At 40.0% G+C, this 22,015-nt stretch overlaps 1 protein-coding gene across 1 annotated transcript in view; it reads right to left on the bottom strand.

Annotated features, from left to right (window-relative positions):
- The window catches only part of RYR3 (ryanodine receptor 3), a 607,531-nt gene that overhangs the window by 401,352 nt on the left and 184,164 nt on the right, over positions 1 to 22,015 (bottom strand). Inside the window, 5 exon segments of the mRNA XM_030559417.1 lie at positions 9,995 to 10,187; positions 14,466 to 14,707; positions 16,537 to 16,670; positions 20,338 to 20,456; positions 21,553 to 21,648. Of these exon segments, the coding sequence (XP_030415277.1) occupies positions 9,995 to 10,187; positions 14,466 to 14,707; positions 16,537 to 16,670; positions 20,338 to 20,456; positions 21,553 to 21,648 (784 nt within the window).

Raw genomic sequence — 22,015 nt, 5'->3', positions numbered from 1 at the left:
CAACTGTTTTATGTTATTATAGGAGGAGATAGTAGTGCGCCCATAGTTCATGTCACTCACACTTGCCATTATAAGACTTTATTTTCAACTGTGTATAACTTGGACACACTATAACCATTCGGGCTGAAATTTTCCATGTCAGGTATCGGCCTCAGGCTGAATTTTGTGTGTTTCAGCCAAAATGGTTCAGCTGTTTCCACAAATTTTATCAGGGCAAAAGTAAATTTTCCTTTTTACCTGGGAATTTTCTTTAATACCCCCCATGTCCAACAGTCTGTACTGTGGGCATTCCCCCTCTCCCTGCTAGTTGGAGGCAGAAAACAGATTGGCAGCCAGCCTGGAGCCAGGATCACCCCTCTGTTGAGAACCAAAAATGACAGCTTCCAAAATCAAAAAATACTAACTGAATATATTGCAATAAGGGCTTGTCCGCACCAACATTTAGCTGGGGCCTGAATCTACTGTGCACTAGTTTGCCGAAGCGTGCTCTGATTCCCTGTTGGAAACAGGAATAGATCAAAGTACACTCAGGAACTGTTAGGGCACATCAGCAGGTCCACAGGGACAGTTAGATCTTAGCAGGCTAGCTTCAGATAGATTTATCCGCCAGCTTGCTGCGGACTAAATGGCCATGTAGACAAACCCTTAGTCACCTAAGTTTAACATGTGAACCTTGTAACACAGTCTTAGGAACAAACAAATATTCCTCTACACAAGCACGTATTTTCCATTCTAATCCGTGAAAACAGAGGGAAAAAACTATAATTCTAAGAAAAATTAATTTTCCAGGTGAGCCAGACCATCTGAGGGTATTGGAAAGAAAATTCAAAGATAAGTAGCCTGTACTGCAGGATGTGCAAAGCAGTATTCACCCCCAGGGAAGGGGTTGAGGGGAGAGGATTCAAATAATGTACATGGGGACTGACTCCGGATAAATGCTGTGGCAGAATATTCTGAAGTATGAATATAAACAAACAACACAGGTTTGTAGGGACAAAATAGAAAGACCATGGCACAAAACGAGATCAAACTAGCTAGAGACAAAAAGGTTAACAAGAAAACAGTCTACAAATACATTAGAAGCAAGAGGAAGAATAAGGACAGGATAGGCCCATTACTCAGTGAGGGGGAGGGGGGAAATAATAACAGAAAATATGTTAATGGCAGAGGTGCTTAATGACTTCTTTGTTTCGCTTTTCACCTAGAAAGTTGGTGGTGATTGGACGTCTACCATAGTGAATGCCAGTGAAAATGAGGTAGGATCAAAGGCTAAAATAGGAAAAGAACAAGTTAAAAATTACTTAAAAATGTTAGATGTCTTCAAGTCACCAGGGCCTGATGAAATTCATCCTAGAATACTCAAGGAGCTGACTGAGGAGATATCTGAGCCACTAGCGATTATCTTTGAAAAGTCATGGAAGACAGGAGAGAAAAGGGCAAATATAGTGCTCATCTATAAAAAGGGAAATAAGGACAAGTCAGGGAATTACAGACCAGTCAGCTTAACTTCTGTGTCTGGAAAGATATTGGAACAAATAATTTGCAAACATCTCTAATTTAATAAGATAAGTAACAGTCAGCACGGATTTGTCAAGAAAAAATTGTGTCAAACCAACCTGAAAGCTTTCTTTGACAGGGTAACAAGCCTTGTGGATGGGGAGGAAGTAGTAGACATGATATATCTTGACTTTAGTAAAGCTTTTGATACTATCTCGCATGATCTTCTCATAAACAAACTAGGGAAATGCGACCTAGATGGAGCTACTATAAGGTGTGTGTAAAACTTGTTTGTCATAAACAGATAGCTAAGGGTTAATGTCTCTTTCACCTGAAGCACCTGACCAGAGGACCAATCAGGAAACCGGATTTTTTCAACTTTGGGTGGAGGGAATTTTGTGTCTGAGGTCTTTGTCTGTCTGCCTGCTTTCTCTGAGCTTTGGAGAAGTGGGTTCTGCTTTCTAATCTTCTGTTTCTAAGTGTAAGGACAAAGAGATCAGATAGTAAGTTATATGGTTTCTTTTCTTTGGTATTTGCATGAATATAAGTGCTGGAGTGCTTTGATTTGTATTCTTTTTGAATAAGGCTGTTTATTCATATTTCTTTTAAGCAATTAACCCTGTATTTGTCACCTTAATACAGAGAGACCATTTGTATGTATTTTTCTTTCTTTTTTATATAAAGCTTTCTTTTTAAAACCTGTTAAAGTTTTCTTTACTGGGAAATTTCAGGGAAATTGAATCTGTACTCACCAGGGAATTGGTGGGAGGAAGAAATCAGGGGGAGATCTGTGTGTGTTGGATTTGCTAGCCTGATTTTGCATTCCCTCTGGGTGAAGAGGAAAGTGCTTTTGTTTCCAGGACTGGGAACGGAGAGGGGGAGTCACTCTGTTTGGATTCACAGAGCTTGTGTCTGTGTATCTCTCCAGGAGCACCTGGAGGGGGCAAGGGAAAAAGGATTATTTCCCTTTGTTGTGAGACTCAAGGGATTTGGGTCTTGGGGTCCCCAGGGAAGGTTTTTTCAGGGGGACCAGAGTGCCCCAAAACACTCTAATTTTTTGGGTGGTGGCAGCAAGTACCAGGTCCAAGCTGGTAACTAAGCTTGGAGGTTTTCATGCTAACCCCCATATTTTGGACGCTAAGGTCCAAATCTGGGATAAACAAACTAGGGAAATGCGACCTAGATGGAGCTACTATAAGGTGTGTGTAAAACTTGTTGGAAAACTTTTCTCAGAGAGTAGTTATTGGTGGTTCACAGTCATGCTGGAAGGGCACAACTAATGGGGTCCTGCTGTTATCAGTTCTGGTTCTGGTTCTAGTTTGTGGATGATACCAGGCTGGGAGGAGTTGCAAGTACTTGGAAGGATAGAATTAAATTTCAAAATGATCTGGACAAACTGGAGATATGGTCTGAAGTAAACAGGATCAAATTCAATAAGGACAAATGCAAAGTACTCCACTTAGGAAGAAACAATCAGCTGCACACATACAAAATGGGAAATGACTACCTAGGAAGGAATACTGCAGAAAGAGATCTGGGGGTCATAGTGGACCACAAGCTAAATATGAGTCAACAATGTAATGCTGTTGCAAAAAAAACGGACATCATTCTGGGATATATTAGCAGGAGTGTTGTAAACAAGACACAAGAAGTCATTCTCTCACTCTACTATGTGCTCATTAGGCCTCAACTGGAGTACCGTGTACAGATCTGGGCACTAAATTTCAGGAAAGATGTGGACAAATTAGAGAACGTCCAGAGAAGCACAACAAAAATGATTAAAGGTCTAGACAACATGACCTACGAAGGGAGATTGAAAAAAATAGGGTTTGTTCAGTCTGGAGAAGAGAAGACTGAGGGGACATGATACCAGTTTTCAAGTACATAAAAGGTTGTTACAATGAGGAGGGAGAAAAATTGTTCTTCTTAACCTCTGAGGATAGGACAAGAAGCAATGGGCTTAAATTGCAGCAAGGGAGGTTTAAACTGGACATTAGAAAAAACTTCCTGAATGTCAGGGTGGTTAAGCACTGGAATAAATTTCCTAGGAAGGTTGTGGAATCTCCATCATTGGATATTTTTAAGAGCAGGTTTGACAAACACTTGTCAGGGATGGTCTGAATAATACTTAGTCCTGCCATGAGTGCAGGGGATTGGACTAGATGACCTCTTGAGGTTCCTGCCAGTCCGATGATTCTATGATTCTCCCCAAAGCTGAATCTGAAGAAGAAAGGAAATCCACTTTGTAGTGCTTTGTGAGTGTGTTCACTGATGTCCACGTTGCTTCCTTACAGATTGATATGAAGCGCAAGACTTTTCTGTCCAAGAGGTTGCTGAACCCCTCAGGGAGTGGGCTGTAACATTATCTGGTGAATTCACTCCAAATGCTCTATAGGTTTCAGCAACCTCTGCCTTAATCTACCTTGTAGAGGATTTAGAGGCTTTCTTCCCTTTAACTGGAGAGTGATATAAAATGAAAAGAACTGTGTTCTTGAGATAGATTTAAGTACTTTTCTGACACCTAATTTATGACATTCAATCTCCTTGGATGCTTAGATTAGGGAAAAGAACTGTCGAAAATGTATTTATTTTTGGAATAAATGACAGGTCCAGACAAAGAATTCGACATTATGAAAAATACATAGATGAGGCTCCATAGAAAGTGTTCCAACTTCCAATACCCTCCTAGCCAAGGTGACTGTTACTAAAAAAGAAACTTTGAGAGAGAGCAATTAGGCTGAAAAAAATGTAGTTGTTCAAATGGTTGTTTTGTTAAGGTTCCTAGCACCCAATTCAAGCTCCAAGAAGGGAACCTCTATATCACAAGAGGACTGAGTGAGACTGCTCTAAGAATCTTTTGATGTGGTGATAGTTACCTGTAATGTAACTGTTGTTCTTTGAGATGGGGTGCAGACATGTATTCCATGTAGGTATGTGAGTGCCCAGTGCACCAAAGCTGGAGAAGTTTGCCTTGGATAGCATAAGGGTAGCACTTGTACCCTGTGGCCCTAGCGCCACTCCTGGCTATATAAAAGTGGTGCTGCTCCAACCACCCTTAGTTCCTTTGCACTCAACATCCAGAGCACAGTCTCTGATGCATAGGGGATGAAGTGGGTTGTGGAATGCACATTGTCATTACATCTCAAAGAACAAGTTACAGTAAAAGTAAGTAACCATTCTTTCCTCTTTGAATAGATGCAGCCGTGTATTTCATGTAGGTGACTCACAAACAATACTCGCAGGAGGTGGGCTATTTAAGCAAGGACTGCAGGATTGCCTTCCCTAAGTTCACATCTGATCTGGATGCAACAGTGATTTGTAACGTATATAGAGGACCAAGTGGTAGCTCTGCAGATGCCAGAATAGGAGCTTCACTTTAGAAATGCCACTGATGTCGCCTGGGCGCTCATGCAATGAGCTTGCAGCCTGTGAGGAGGTACAGTCTGAGGTACTTTGTATGCTGTCATGATACAGGAAGGTATCCACTTGGAGACTGTCTGTAGTGAGACTACTTGCCCCCTCATTCAATCTGCATATGAAACAAACAGACAAGATGAAGAATGGAAAATTTAGTTCTACCCAGGGAAAATGCTAAACATTGCCTGATAGCTAATGTGTGAAGACACTGCTCATCTTGCGTTGAACGTGACTTAGGGAAAAACTCTGGCAGACATAACTTGGTTCAAGAGAAACAACTTCATATAAAAAATTGAGGGTGTGGCTGCAGGGTTACAGTCTTTGGAAAATTGTGTGTAAGAAGGCTCTCATCAAAGCTTGCCACTTGCACACACTCCTTGCAGATGTGATCACAATAAGGAAAGCAGTTTTCTGACACAGAGGGAGAAAGAAGAAGTTGCCAGAGGCTTGAACAAGGTCCCATAAGAGCTGCTAAGACAGCACTAAGATCCCACAGCACTAAGGTCTTTTACCAGTAGATGGTTACAAGTGACTCATTTCAAGAACCTCACAAGCATGGAGTTAAAAAAACACTGATTTCTCATGGATGGGTGGATGAAATGCAGAAATTGCTCAACAAACCAAGTGCAATATCAGAAGACTGAAGGTGCAACAGATACTCCAAGATGCCCTGAATTCAAGGCATCTCTACTGAGTGGCCCGGAGGACCCGTACAGCATACTGGTTAGGTGGTTCTCAGCCCCCTACTTGATTGTGGGCCCTCAGTCTTTAAGGTAAGGGGGGAAGACAGGGGAACCTGGGCCCTCCCTCTTCACCAGGTCCAAGCCCTGGGCTACTTCCTACCAAACTGTTCTGTTAGGAGCACGGCCACTCTAGTCCACTTAATTGGGTGGCCTGCTTCCCACAGGGTCCTCTTGTGGGGCCTTGAACAGAACCTCGTCACAATCCCAGGCTGCTTCAAGCAGTCGGCTGTATGTTGGGGAGGCCAAACCCCACGAAGTCCCTTGGCTTTGCCCTTCAATTTCCTTTAGTGCTGGACTCCTCCAGAGTCTTCTGTGGCTGAGGAGACAGTGCTTCTTCTCAGGTGGCAGTCTTGGCAGATAGGTTAGTGATCCTTCTCCTCAGTTACAGAGGCGGATAGCTCCTGTCCCTTTGCCAGTCAGCCCCAAACAGAGCCAAGCTTTCTTTTTCTCCTCCCTCCAGAACTGGCAATAGCTGGAGGTATAGCAGGTTGGGGCTAGCTTGGCCCAGAGGGTTTCTTTAATCCCTGGTGTGCTGGCCAGCTGTTGCTCTGCTTCATCACAGCATCTTTGACTGAACTCCCTGGGCTAGCAACCACATTGAGAACCACTTCCACTTGGCCAAATAGGCCACTCTGGTGGAGGGCTTTCTACTCTCAAGCAAGATTTGCTGGACAATCTCCAAATATAATTCCTCCTCATCAAACCATGAAGCATCCATCCCATGAGACACATGGAGCTGAGCACTGGGTGCAAAATCTCATCGGGATGCTGAGTCAGGACGTTGGGATGAAGAGGAAGAGATCTAAGAGGCTGTCAGGGATTTTTGGGTCTCAAACTTGGCAGCATGGAGCAGCCAATCCAAGGCCAGAAGCAGAGCAGAGAATTTCAATTGCTGCGTGGAGTTTGAGGAGTGAAGACTGGGCGACTGGCTGGCTGGAAGAGCAGCAGTAGCACAGAGAGCTCATTGCAGATGGGATTGAAGCTCAGGGAAGGCTGCTGAAGTCCAGGTGCCTGGCTGGCAAGAAGAGCACCAGGACCAGTGGAAGGTCAGTGTAGGCAGGCTGAAGCCCAAGGAGACTGAACACAGAACCTGGCCAGGCCAGTGAGGGTTCCAAGATGGGCACCGCTGGTCTGGTTGAAGACTGAGCCCAGGGAGACCTGCTGAAACACCATCAGCTGTGGGTACCAAGATGGGTCCCGGCTAGGTGCTTGAAGAAGGCAGTGTCTCTGGCAGCAGCCTTAGAGCTCTGGCCCCATACCAGGGCCAAGATAAGAACTTGTACCATATACCCTGGAAGGGGGGGCAACGTATGTGACTCAGACAGAGGACTGTGTCACCGAAGACCCGCCAAGAGAACCATCAGCTGGGAGGGGAAGTGCATGCAAGAGGCAGTTGCCATCCCAAAATAAGAACTAAAACCAAAATCAGACTCACACCTGTCACAGAGTCCCCAGGCGATACTCTAGAACTGCTCCCCACAAAGCCAATCAGGACTTTGGGGAGCCTCCTCTCCCTTGGAGCAGACTGTCTTCAGTGCAAGAAACTCACACGGCTTCATCTTCCTGGGTCTGACCTTGCTGCATTCAGCATATGCCCCTCTGTGCGCTTCCTACAGTGAGTCTGCTCAGGTGGGGTCCTGGGGAAGCCATAGGGTCCTGCACGCAGCCCCACTTTGCAGTCAGACGTGACTCTTAGCCAGTCAGTAAAACAGAAGTTTATTAGATGACAGGAACATGGTCTAAAACAGAGCTTGTAGGTTCAGAGAACGGGATCCCTCAGCTGGGTCCATTCTGAGGCCCAGCAAGCCAGACAACCCCATCTGCATTCACTTCCCATCCCCAGCCAGCTCCCAACTAAAACCCCCTCCAGCCTCTCCTTTCTGGCCTTTCCCAGGCCAGGAGGCCATTTGATCTCTTTGTTCACCTTTAGCCATTCCCCTGCAGTGGGGAAGGACCCTGGCCATTTGTTGCCAGGAGACAGAGTGTCAGCCATTTATGCACACTGGAGACTTAAGAAATGCATAGGGGAAACTGAGGCACCCACACAGGATTCAGAGAAGACATTAAGAATAGTCACACTTTGTCACAACACCCAATCAACCAACCAAAGAGGGGGCCGCCTGCGAGAGGTGGGTGCTGCTCCATGAAAGAGACTGATTGCAGGCATACTGGTGAGAGAAAAGGGGGCATCAATGAGAGGTGGGTGCCAACCCCGTTACATTATGGTACCAGAAGTGGGATCTTCAGACTATTCTTATCTAAAGGAGGCTAGGTTGGAATTAACTGTTTTACTGTGGCAAGCTTTTAACTGTTTTATTGTGTAAGGCCAGAGGCAGAAGGAGAGCCAGAGCCAACGGCTGAAGGAGAGCCAGAGCCAACGGCCGAGGCAGAAAGCAGTAAAACAACAAAGCCAGAGGCAGAGGCTGAAGGGAGCCAGAAAACAGGCAAGATTTTAAGTATTTATTGGGCAGAACCAGAGCCAGACCCTGAGGCCAAAGAGGGCCAGATCCAGAGGCAGAGGTAGCCCAAGAGCCAGAGGCTGAAGAGAGCCAGAGGCAGCCCAGAGTGCCCCTTGACTGTTGGGGGCAAGAACCACTGCTACAAGCCTGTCTGAAGGGGGAAGCATGTGGCAGGGTGGATTAGGTCCAGAGGCCCACTGATGGAGGCCTCATGGCCCTGCATCACCCTTCCCCAGGGTAAAGGAGAGAGAAATCCTCCAGACAGCCTAAAGTGACTGCAGAGGAGCAGCCAATCTGAGGGGCTGATGGAGTGTGCTCCTTCTGACTGTTCCCACAGAATGGGTCAATTCCATTGAATCAGCATTTTCCAGTGGAAAACTGTTCCTTCTGAACATTTTCAGCCAGCTCTTGTCCATCTATACTCCAAGCTGGGTAGAGAGTAATGTCGAATCCAGAGGGAGAGTAAAACCCACTCCCACTCCTCGTTTCTTTCCAGGCCCTCTGATTATTCTGTTTGGAGAGGCCTGGGAGTTCTCCCATTGACTAGATTTTCATAAAATTTGTGAAATCAACTCCTTGGGAAAAGCCCACATACAGCTGGTCCTCAGACTTCCTTTATCTCAGGAAAACCTAGCCACTTTTCCTAGTTTCTAAATGGATGAATCATCTGTAGCCTGAGCTTTTTTTCCCTAATGTAAGCCCCACTGCTCTTCCTTCCTATTCTGGGTGGGATGTAGGTCACACAACTGTGGGACTCAATTCATTCCAGGTCTACAGAGACAGTCCCCTCTGCAAAGGTGGCCAAGCCCTCTGCACCACCTTCTTTTCCTTCGCTGCTGGTTCCTTTCCTGATTATTCCCTCTAGGCTTGATACTTCTTGCATGTGTTGCAGAACTGCAGGTCAAGCCAGTAATTCCTTCTTATTTTAGCTCAGCATAGAGCTTTTACACACCATTTCATCCTCTCAGTGATTTCCTTACTTGCAGAATGATTCTGATTTCTGAAAGTCAGGTTTCATTCTTTCCTACTTGCAAATCAAAACAGAGGCCCCCAGAGCTTCCTGTGCCTAAAAGGTCAGCACAGGTATAACTGGTTGGAAATTTTAGATAATTCTGATGATCACTGAAAAGCCAGAATAGAATCCACCTTACTGTCTACTATGCTGTCTTTGTAATTTTAACAATGCTAATATTAATAACCTATTTTAGTCACTGAAGTAAACAGACTTAACAGTTTAATCAGCTCTCTTAAGAAAAAGTACTGTTTTTACCCAGTGACTTTTGAGAGTATAATCACACTTGAAAAATATTTTTGCAACTGAGTGTAGGTGTGGTGAAAGGTACTAGACAGTTCTGAAGTTAAACGTCTTCATTTTTCTATAAAACACGTGGAGAATGGGCAGTAGAGTATATACGATTTCCCATACTGCCTCACTATTGTTATTCAAGTTCTCTAGTGTGAGAAGGGAGTTTATTCTTCATGATAATTTATTTTTTACCTCTTTTTGAGATTGCCAACAAAAGGTTTCAGTTAATGCCAGTTGTGGTGCTGTGTTTCTGAAGTGGATACTTGTCCACTGATAATTGGATTGAGACCAAACTAACTTCCACTAAGTCGCCGAAAAGCCATCAAAGAATAATGATTTCAGTCATTGTCAGCCCGGAGACAGATTCAAATCAATCACCAAGAGATCAAAAGTTCCATGTTCCAACTCCAAACCAAGTAGTCTCTAAACAAATGGATGTATTTTTTCCTTTGACTGGAAGTAGTAGAGTATCGAAGCAATAAAATAAAAGAAATCATGTATGTTAAACAATACTCAGCATGACAGCATGGCAAAAAGATCAAAATATTAACAGGAAGAGATCAAGCACTTACTTGACACCTGCAGAGAAGCTCACCACAGGAAAGAAAAGTCCATCGACATTGAAGTTCTCAAACATTCCCTGTACAGGTTGTCCATTAATGCGGAATGAAATACTGGGCACCCCTAAATCCAAGCAGCAGCTAACTACGTCATCAGATGCCAACAAATGCTGATTGACAGATGCTACAGCTCGGGGTACTCGACCTGATGAGAAAGAAGTTAGGGGACAAAGGCTTTGAACAATTTCCTGTATTTAAGGAATTAGCAACAGAAAAGCAACTATACCGACACAAACAAACATTTTGACAGCCTCACAAACTATTTCAAATTTATTTTCTTTCAAACATGAAGACATAACCTTGTCTTCATCTGCTTTGTGACTGTTTTTGCTTTGAGAGACAATGAGCTACATTCTCCAGACTGATAAGTGGCAGAACAGTGCATGAACTGAGCAAATCACTTGAGACCTATGAAGCTGTTAGCAAAAAGAATATGCTCAGCTCAAGCAATGTGTGCTCCTACCATGACCTAATGCAAAAGCAATTGGCAGATAATTTTAATACCTACTGCCCAAGTACTTATGTCTTATTTCAGTTATTCATGAAATATCAGAGTTCCCAATGCATTGTAATTAACTTCATTCATGGAAGGGATTAGATATTCATAGGGATAATGAGAGCATCCACAGTTAGAGGATTATATAAAATTAGAGGGGATATAAACTCTGATACTTCCGAGTAACCACAAAAAATGGTTACTTATCTTCACAATAACTGTTGTTCTTAAAGATGTGTTGCACACACATATACTCCATTTCAGGTGTGTGCACATCCACTGCACTTGAGTCGGAGATGTTTAGCTGGCAGTAACTTTTGGGGCAGTGCATGTGCCCTCTGTATCTATGCCCTCAGCTAGAGGCATGAAAAGAGAAAAGTCACCTGACCCCCTCTCATTTCCTTTAAACTAGTATGTCGGTGATGTCAGAAACCAAAGGTGGGTTAATGGAAAATATATGTGCACAACACATCTTGAAGAATAAAACATTACTGTGCAGGTAAGATACCGTTTTTTTTCTCCTTCAGCGGTTTGTGCACATTCATATTCTACTTCAGGCGATCCCGAGCAGTAATTCTTTAGGTCGTGGAAATTTGAAGTCTTCTTAAATAAAGACAGAAGGACAGATATTACAAAGTCAGCCACAGCTCTGTAAGCTGCGGTCATAGCATAATGTTTGGTGGCATAATGAATACCGCATGGCAGCTCTATAAGTTTCCATGATTGGGATGTTAATTAAAAATGCCACAAAGTAGCCAGATCATAACAAGTCGTGATGCCAAGAGTTATCAACTTCTGGATCCTCTGTGCAGAAACTGCCTGACCTCTCATTCTGTTCTGTTTATGATATAAACAGTTTTGGAGATGATCACAGTCCTATCAACATAGCAAGAGTCACATATCTAGTGTGTGAAGTGTCTTCAACCTTATGGTTTTGAGGCTTTGGAAAGAATTTCTGTAGATTAATCAACTGATTCAAATGTAATCCCAATACCACTTTTGTTAGGAAGTTAGGGTGAGGTCTTAAAGGAAATTTATGTTTATAAAAGATCATATATAGAGGTCCCGCCATCGAAGCCTTCAGTTCTCCCACTCTTCTAGCCTATATTAGCACTAAAAAGAACATTGTCTTTGCAGACAGCTGAAAGAGAGAGCAAGAGGCCAGTATCTTAAACAGTGGTCCTATGCATCTTATCAAAATCAAGTTAAGATCCCGGGGATGTGTTAACAAATAGGAGGATAAACCCCCAGGTAAACCTGTTGAAAATCTTCCAGCCATGGGATGCAAAAAGAGCAAACATCCTTTATGAGAAGGTGTAATGTAAAGATGTCTGCCAAATGAACCTTTATGGAGCTCATACAGAGGCCTGACTCCTTCAAATGCAATGTGTATTCCAAGATACTGTGAACCTGTGTTTTTGATGATGGAGCCAAGTGGCCCAGACAGGAAATCTCTTCCATATTGCAAGATAAGTTACTCTAGGGGAAAATTATCGGCTACTGATGAGAATATTTTGAACCTGTTGAGAGCAGCCCCTCTCCAATGGGTTTAGCCATTCAACATCCATGCTGTAAGGTGGAGACTAAGAGAGATAAGGTGGAGAACTTGGCAACAATTCAGTGATAGTAGATTGTGTACAAGGGGTAATGTCACTGTAGGCTTGATCAAAAGCATCTGGAGGTCTGAGAACCAGAGCTGTCTTGGCTACACTGGGGCTAAAAGAATCATCCTTGCATATTCCCATTTCATCATTTTTTAAAATCCTCATTTTATTTTAAGATTTAACACAATAAAAAGACAAACTGGCACATTTGAAGGACTAAACATAATACATTTTTTCAGCAATACTAACTTGTGTGTCCTAAGTTACCAAGAAGCTTGGTTTAATATACATTTGGCATTAAGGCAGTTAACTAAGATCTTTAGTTAAACGAATACAAAGCACTAACCACTCCCAAAAGCATCTCTCCCAGTTTATTCCAAGAGTCTTGTGTAAAATCTGAAACCGCTTTCACAAGAGGTGTATCTACTGCAGTTGTTGCCCTCTACAACATTCTGGACCAAGATTTTATATCTTTCCAGAATATAAATGGAAACACGTCTCATAATTTACATTAAGTATAACTCAGGACAGTTAAGTAGGGATAAAGGTCATTTAACAGTACTTACTAAATATGCTATTTGGTACTTTTTGCCATTTTTTCCATGGAATAATTGATTCAACGTGTTTTTCTTGTAGTATTCTAAAGATGGGCAACCCCACCCCAAAATTCCTCACCATTATTTCCACCATCTGAGATAAGTGCATATGACAGAAGCATTAAAAATAAAGTGGATATGGTAGCATGCGCGTATGTATTTTATATCATACAGCACACAAAAACACACATTAATAAAACATTAAGCTTGCAAAGTCAAGCATACAAAAGGTCAGAAATGTCAGAATTAAGGTTGTACAGGCAAACCTATTTCAGCCCCCTTGCGAGTTTGCATTATGATACAATCTTTAATTATATGATCACATATTATTTTCCCCACTTTGCATTCCAAGAGTCCTTAGCATTATATCACACTTTTATCTGGAAAAAAGGGTAAACAGTGAGGTGGCAAAATTTACAGATGATACAAAACAACTCAAGATAGATAGATCCAAAGCAGACTGCGAAGAACTACAAAGGGATCTCAGAAAACTGGATGACTGGGCAAAAAAATGGCAGATGAATTTCAGTGTTGATAAATGCAAAGTAATGTATATTGGAAAACATAATCCCAACTATACATATAAAATGTCAGAGTCTAAATTAGTTGGTACCACTCAAGAGAGAGATCTTGGCATCATTGTGCACAGTTCTCTGAAAACGTCCACGCAATCTGCAGCGGCAGTCAAAAAAGCCAACAGAATGTTGGGAATCATTAAGAAAAGGACAGACAATGAGACAGAAAATATCATATTGCTTCTATATAAATCCATGATACGGCCACATCTTGAATACCGTGTGCAGATGTGGTTGCCCCCCATCAGAAAAAAGATCTCTTGGAATTGGAAAAGGTTCAGAAAAGGGCAATAAAAATTATTAGGGGTATGGAAAGGCTTCCATAGGAGGAGAGATTAATAAGATTGGGACTTTTCACCTTGGAAAAGAGATGACTAAGGGGGATATGATAGAGATCTATAAAATCATGACTGGTGTGGAGAAAGTAAATAAGGCAGTGTTATTTACTCCTTCTCATAACACAATAACTAGGGGTCACCAAATGAAATTAACAAACAGCAGATTTAAAACAAACAAAAGGAAGTATTTCTTCACAAAACGCACAATGTGCACATACAAGTGGGCCAATTAAGCTTTCTAACTTCTGAGTGCTTGACTTTGCAAATTGAATATAGTTCTTTTAACATTGCTTTTTTATAACCTAGAAAATTGTGCTGAAAAACTAACTGAATAAAACAAATTCCACCATGTGGCATCATAATGAAATACTGTATTACACAGTAAGGTAACATTCACTGATCTTGAATGTTATTAATTTGTGTTGTTTATTATCCCAAACATGATATAATTCAATAATCTGCTACTCTCAGGCACACTAAGGCCCCTATATTGCTGTAGATTTTCATGTCAATGGGAGTTCCATGCATGGATCCAGTGCACTACATGTCCCCATGCAGACAGAAAACTGACTAGGTTAGATAATGACAAGTTGATAAAAACAATGGCCTAGAAATTTGATTCCATTTATAGAGGTAGAATTCCAGAATAATCCAACCTGTGCATTGGAGAGTGGACTCTGGCTCATTGCAAAATAGCATGCAATGGAGTAATGATGACCTAGGAGTAATATTTAGGGATATATTATTCCTGAATACTAATTTTTTGAAGGTTATTGGTAAGAATAATTGAAAAATATGCCTAAAGAGTACTTACCAGACCACAAATGTAGGCCATCAAAACCATAGGAGTAGAGGTCATCACCAACACCATTGCCACCCCATCCTTCTCCACCTCCAGGATAAGGAGCATAACCTGACGTAGAGGCCCAGCCAACCCGTAGATGAGTGGGTTCTGCCGTCAAAAATGCGTCTACCTGATCGATTATTAGTTCAAAGTACCACTTCTTATACTGTGCAGAGCCCTCAGCAACCCCCAAAAATATGTTTGGCCTCATGCTAGAACAGAAGAGATACATTAGATTGTACATTTTATACTATGTATTCCTGGCTTGTTGCAATACTGGAATATGACACTACACTACACTGTGCAATTATGACACCCGAGTTCAGATGTGGAGACCCATCATAGAATCAGTCTCGACAGAAGTTTACATATGCTTTATGACTTTCTATGTCTGCATAATAAATAATAAATACTACTACTAATAAATAAAAGATAGAGAAAAGTTGTGTCAAATTCTTAGCTGGACTGAATAACAAACAAATCCAGGGTGCTATGCATGAAGGAAAAACATATCCTATAAGAAGAAAAAAATATATTGTTTCTATTTTCCTAACACCAAAAGATGGGCGTTGAGACATGAAGAAATAAAATCCTTGATAAAGCAGAATTATTTTGCAATATGCTTACATATTGTATATTCTTAGGCTGATCCAGGAGAGCCGTGCTTTGGAACAGCCTAAAAGAAGTTAGTTTCACTCTCTCTCATGAAAGAGTGATGTTCTCACTCATCATGCACATCGGTGTCCACTCCATAGATAACTGGAATGGGACTCCTCTGAATAATATTACTGAGGAGATGTTGGCTAGAAGTGCCAAAACAGTGGAGAGACCTGGATATGAAACCCTCAAGCGCTGACTCCAAAAATCTCAGAAATTTAGGTCAGCTATCATAAGTTTGCTCAGTTAATGTCTATCAACTTTTTAATACTAATTTCTTAATTTGAAAATAGTGCACTATTAGCTAGCGTGCATGGAGAATGAAAAAAAAACATTGATTACTTTTATGTAATACACAATTTTTGTACTATATTATGCTATAATTGTATTGGACTTATTTTTTGCCTTGATCCTTTCTCCCTAACGACCTATTCTTTATTTGCAAACTTCACGAATGTGCATACTTGTGACAGGGTGCTGAGCAGGAACTGCTGAGCCAGCCCTCTGTCACTCCAGCTCCAATTAAGGGAGGCGAATTGGAGCTAGTTAGACTATCTGGCCCTAATTGAGGAAGCAGAGACAGCTGCGGCCTATTAGGCTGGGGTTATATAAAAGCCTCAGGGGAAGGAAGCCACTGGGGAGCAGGAAGAAAGGAAAAAGGAAGGGAGAGGAAGCAGGGTGGTAGCTCTCTCTTCACTCCAGATGGTAAAGGGCTACTTGTATGGTGAAAAGGTAGTGGGAGCCTGACCTGTAAATAAACTGCACCAGTGGTTACTGAACCCAGGGTCTCTGAGTGACTTTATCAACCCAACAGGGGCAGGAGCCAAGAGGGCCCTGCAGCAATCTTGTTACAATACAGCATTGTTTTTTGTGTACTTATGCTATTATATAAATAATCCATTTTCATTCCTTTCAAGTGGGAATTCAACAAGCAATTTCTTTTCCAAGACAGTTAGTAATGTGAAACTTTTAAAAAACAGTTAACATCTAAAAGTTTCCTAAAGAGTACGTCTTTCAGTGATTGCTAAAAAAGACTGAAACAATTTTCCATTGCCAGAACAAAACAGTGTATTTTCTTAATTTAAAGTCATACTAAATACTAAAAGCAGCAAAGAGTCCTGTGGCACCTTATAGACTAACAGATGTACTGAAGCATGAGCTTTCGTGGTGAATATCCACTTCGTCGGATGCATGTCACATGTATCCGACAAAGTGGGCATTCACCCAGAAAGCTCATGCTCCAATACGTCTGTTAGTCTATAAGGTGCCACAGGACTCTTTGCTGCTTTTACAGATCCAGACTAACACGGCTAGCCCTCTGATACTAAATACTAATGCTCCATTTATCTGCAAATATAGCAACAAAATAAACACTGCACTATACCTTGTAACATCATTAATCAAACGGGTTTGCAAGAGCAAATCTCTTCGAGGGAGTAGATTGTCGCATATATAGTTCTGATTGGCACGCACTGCAACTCCATTACAGAGACACAGAGAGCAAAGTACATCAAGAACCTAAAATAGATCAGGGTACAGTCAAGTAAATGTAACTGTTTACAATACAATCCTGATCCCAATTTAATTTCCTTTCAAAATATGCAGGAGATAGGAGAAATAGAACATGAAAACTTTGGTGATTTTTCTAACATTTTTGGTTAAACATGAACTGGACATAGCTTGTAATAGTGACAGTTGACATTAAATAAGTTAAAACAAGCACACATGCAATTTTATACCTATATAAAACACTTTAGGTCTGCAAAGATGGAATATGACATAAATCTCACAAAAAAAGGTCTTCCTGATTCTACCTGGCCACTGATGTTTACATTCACTTTCAGTTCCCTTGATGCTGCCAGAGAAATATAAAGGGCCCTTAATGTATGGATACGTCTATGCTGCAAAAACGGCATATTCTTAACTTGGATTAAAATAGTAGCAAAGACACACCAATTCTCCTTTTAACTCTGCTACAAGGCAGCCTAGGGTTGACTTGAGCTGTTAACCCAAGTTAAAAGCTGAGTTGGTGTGTCTTCGCTGCTATTTTAATTCAGGTTACATAATGAGGGTTAGCTAACATTTTACGAACACACATTTTTTGCAGGGTACACATACTCTAAATAAGAATGAGGTACTAAATATTTACAGGATGTGTATGTTGCTTACATCCTGTTCATGCAATTGATGACCAAAGTTCCAGGGTGGATTAAAAAAACAATTTTTTCTTTGAAATCAATCATTTTTACAAAATTTACATCAGATTTTTTAATTAATACATTTTTACTTTAAAAAATAAACCTGTTTAAAAGTAAATTTAAAATTATGATAGCCTATGTTAAGTTCTACATTTATTATAATCTATTAAAATCATTCAAAATAAAAGCAAAAATATGGTACATCAAAAAGACCTACTCAAATTTTAATGAGTTAGAGTGCTTCTCTTTTAATTGCATACAGAAGCGGGGGAAGCTTCTGAGGTCAACTCAAGCTTTGTAAATAAGTCATGCATTATATTAAATCAGTATTTCTATTTATTTTCAGTCTTTACAATGCATAAATTTGTTTAATTTTACATTTTTCTAAATGTAAGTACTTTGTGTTTCTGTTGTATAGTAGAGCTTTAGGCTTAATTACTTTGGTTTCAGTTTAACTTGCAGGTACAGAGAAAACATTTTCTTAATTTGGGAAAGTTGAGAAATGGATTGGGAGTTGAAAAAACAGGAAAGCTTGTTTTCTTCTTCCAATCAGTGAAGAGGAAGATCATGTGGGACAGGATGAAATCTACAATCTGAAAATCTCAAAGGACACAGGGCCAGATTTTCGTAAGTGTTTAGGCAGCTAAAGATACAAAGAGATGCTAGAGGGATTTTCAAAAGTTCATATACAAATTAGGAACCTAACACTCATTGGTTTAAATCAATCCATGCTGCATAATTCTCTGACTGCTTGTCAGAACTCACCCCTGAATATCAATATTACTCCAGCCAAACAAAGAATGTTTTAAATATATATGGAGGTATACCTATCTCACAGAACTGGAAGAGACTCTGAAGGCTCATTGAGTCCTGCCCCCTGCTTTCACTAGCAGGACCAAGTACTGATTTTGCCCCAGATCCCTAAGTAACCCCCTCAAGGACTGAACTCATAACCTTGAGTTGAGCAGGCCAAGGCTCAAACCACTGAGCTATCACACGCCACCCCATGTTTGGATCCAATTAGTTAATGAGATTTCTTGTTTGATATTTCTTAGTACAAGACAGAGTTTCAAATCTAGCAGGCAATTGAAACATTGTTCCCAGAATAACAAAAACAAATAAATTATTAAATTAACAAAAATGTTTAATCAGCCTATGATGCAGAATCGTAGTTATCATAGATGGAAAGACCATCTAGCCCCTTTTCCTGCCAATGCAGAATTGTTCCCTTTTGTATTTTTAATACTCATTATGATGTCTACATTTAAATGTTCTAACTGAAGGGATATCTTAAGAGACCATTTCACATTACAGATCTTGCTGACGGGGTATTTCCTGATAATCAGCTAAATTTTTCCTTTTCTTAAATTTAACTGCATACTTCTAGTTATGTCACCTTGTATTGGTCTAAACATATCCTAAATGGAGTTTATAACCTCCTGATATTTTTAGACTATATACTATAATGTAGAAAGCTATTCCATATTTAATTCTTATAATCTTTCTCTGTAAAAAGTTCCAGCCCACTAAACATTGTGGTTCCTCTTCTCTAATCATCCTCCAACTTGACAATGTCATCTATATATTAAAGTTCCCAGAACTGCATGTAATATTCCACCTGCAGTCACACCAGAGAATTATTCTCTGTTGTGTAATGTGATGCCATTCTTGATACAGCTACAAATTGTGTTGGCCTTTTTTGCTGCCACAGTACATTTCATACCCTTATCTACTTTGTGTCCCACTATTTCTTCAATAATTTCTGGAATATTATTGCTTTCCAGCTTTCTCTTGCCTATTTCATATCGGTGTTTTAAAATTTTCCAACTTGAATTTTGTTGTGTTCTGCTCCTATTTCTAATATCTCTAGGTCATTTTGGATTATTTCTCTGTCTTCACTGGTGCGCAAAACTCTTCCCAATTTAGCATTATCTGTTAATTTCATTAACATGCTGTACACACTCTGTTGTAGATAATTAAGATATTAAATAAAACCTGATCTACCAAAGATCTGTGTGGTACTTCACTAGATACTTTGTTTACAATCCATGGGAAAGTATTAATCTGCAAGACCAATGCAATACATTTTAAAAGTTAGATTTTAGGTGACAGTAAGAACCTTTTAAATGATGTGTATATTTTTTAAAAGGAGCTTTTATTAAATATTCATTTACTTTTTCAGGATAAATTAGTTATGTAGTTGGAAGAAACTTTTCTTATAATATATTATCTTAATATTCTGATTTCTGCTTTTGTATATTTGAATGTATAAATCATAATACATAATTCCTCATTCTGGGTGGACTTTGCCTGTGTCAGTCCAGAATAATTTATTGAATTCTATGGATTTACACTAGTATAAATGAGATCAGATTATGGCCTTTTGTATCATGTGATCCCTGGTCATGGTAAAAAATTAATTACAAAAGTCTCAGAGCCCAATCCTTGCTCACCTGAATAGTCACATGAAAAAGACAATGGAACTTCTTATCTGAGTAAGGGCTTGGAGGATTGAGCTCTGTCTTGTTAGATGTATGAAAACAGTAGAGCAAGTCCTTCAGCAGTGAACTTGGACCCCAAGGCTGCAAGTTACTCCATGCAGGTGGACTCATGAACCCATATGGAGTAATTTACAGTCTCAAGGTCCTAGATTACATTTACATGTAGCTTTTTACTTATCCTGACACATTATTTGGTTGCCTATCAATATTTATAACAGACACAAATGTGCTGGTCATGCACAGAAATGATGTTTTGAAGACCCAGTCTCCTACACACACTGATTTATTTTACAGAGAAAAGCAATTATAGATCTCACATATTTCATTTTGTTCTTTGCAAAGCAATTTAATATGTATTCTTCACTATGGATTTTTAAAATATATTTAACAACACTATGTATCACATATGTAGCATTATAGAGACTCATTCACTTTTTTCTGTAACATTCTTGATATTACAAATATGTCAAATTTCTCAAATCATACCTTATGATTGCGTCCATGCTTATCCAGCAATGAAATAATAGACTTGATATGTTCCTCTGCTATCAAATTTAAAGCCTCTGGACTTTCAATCAAGATGCAATGTAATACTTCCAAAATACCTATATGAATGCCACAAAAATCATTTAGACATTAAACAATCAGCAGAACTGAATACAATTTAAGAACTTGGGAAAGAAAAAAAGAACATCCTAAGGGAAAAATAATCATATCTTCTCTCACTCAGTCTATTCAATATTTCCAGACTAAAAAGAATGAACTCAGCTGGTCCTTAAAGCCTGCTGAAGATAGGATACGATTTACTTTTGAATTTAATTCTCTGGTTAAAATTTTTTTTTGTCTATGACAGGAAGTTAAAATGCACCTTGAAACTATAATTTCTGATTTTCTTGACATAAATCTTGGTAAAAACACAGAGAAAAAACAAAATTCACTTCAGCTAGTCACTGAAGTAAATAGTCTCCCTAACAAACTGTATTTTATTGTAAACTTTTTTAAAACTGATTTTTATGTATACAGTTTTCTTGGTGTTAGGTGCTGTTTGTTGCTCAGTCCCAGCAAATAAGCTAACTGCAATTATTTTGGCAGCTGTGGAGTAGTACCACTGTGCAGTACTATGAATCATACGATATCATTAATTAATTTCAGGGTTCTTTGACTGTGATGCTACTAGGAAAATTAAGAAAAAGAAAATTCAAAGGAAAAAGTGGAGGAGGGCTGGAACATAAGCATGGCCATACAGGGTCAGACCAAGTATCCTGTCTTCCAGCAGTGGCCAATGCCAAGTGCCCCAGAGGGAATGATCAGAACCTGTAGTCATCAGTGATCCATCTCATCGCTCATTCCCAGCTTCTGTCAAACAGAGGCTAGGGACACCATCCCTGTCCATCCTGGCTAATAGCCATTGATGGACCTATCCTCCATTAACTTATCCAGTTCTTTTTTGAACCCTGTTATAGTCTTGGCCTTCACAACATCCTCTGGCAAGGAGAATGAAAATGACAGGCTAAAAAGGAACAGAGTGTTACTCTGAGAGATTTACTTAAAAAAAAACAGTTTGTTAATTTGAGAGATGGGCTTTAAAACAGAAAGCCTGTTTTCTGATACTTACTATTTTTTCAAGCAAAACTTTTCCTTTTTACAGAATGTAATAGAATTATCCATAGCAACACCTTATTTTTATAAAATGAGTCTTACCTGAGGAAGATTCTAGTCTATCCAATTTACTGATTAGCCAATCAAGGTTATTGGAAAACTGGGTGCAGTTATTTCTGTTACCACGAATGAGGGCAGCTGGAAAAAAAATGGTTTGATAATATAAGGGTTCAACTAGCACTAGTGTTAACAACCAGTGCTGAATACAAATATGTTAATATAATTTCTAGGATTAACCAAACAAAATCACAATTCTCCATCCTTTGTCCTATGAACCAAATATATTTTAATTTTTTTATTAGTAAGATAACCATCCAGATTTTGTTTGAACCACTTGGCTCAGGAAACTGGTAATGGAATCTAGTTTACTAATCTAAATTCCACCCAGGTCAGTAGGAAACGTTGTTACCATTTGATAGCTGTTTAGTAGCCTATTTGAAATTAATTTGATGGTGTCAGTCTAGTTGATTAAGACATCACAGCTGACACTAAAGAACCTTTCCCT

This window comes from Gopherus evgoodei, chromosome 4 (assembly GCF_007399415.2).
Source record: "Gopherus evgoodei ecotype Sinaloan lineage chromosome 4, rGopEvg1_v1.p, whole genome shotgun sequence".
NCBI lineage: Eukaryota > Metazoa > Chordata > Testudines > Testudinidae > Gopherus > Gopherus evgoodei.
The sequence above is the reverse complement of the archived record's forward strand: the minus strand, read 5'-3'. Positions and strand labels throughout refer to the sequence as shown.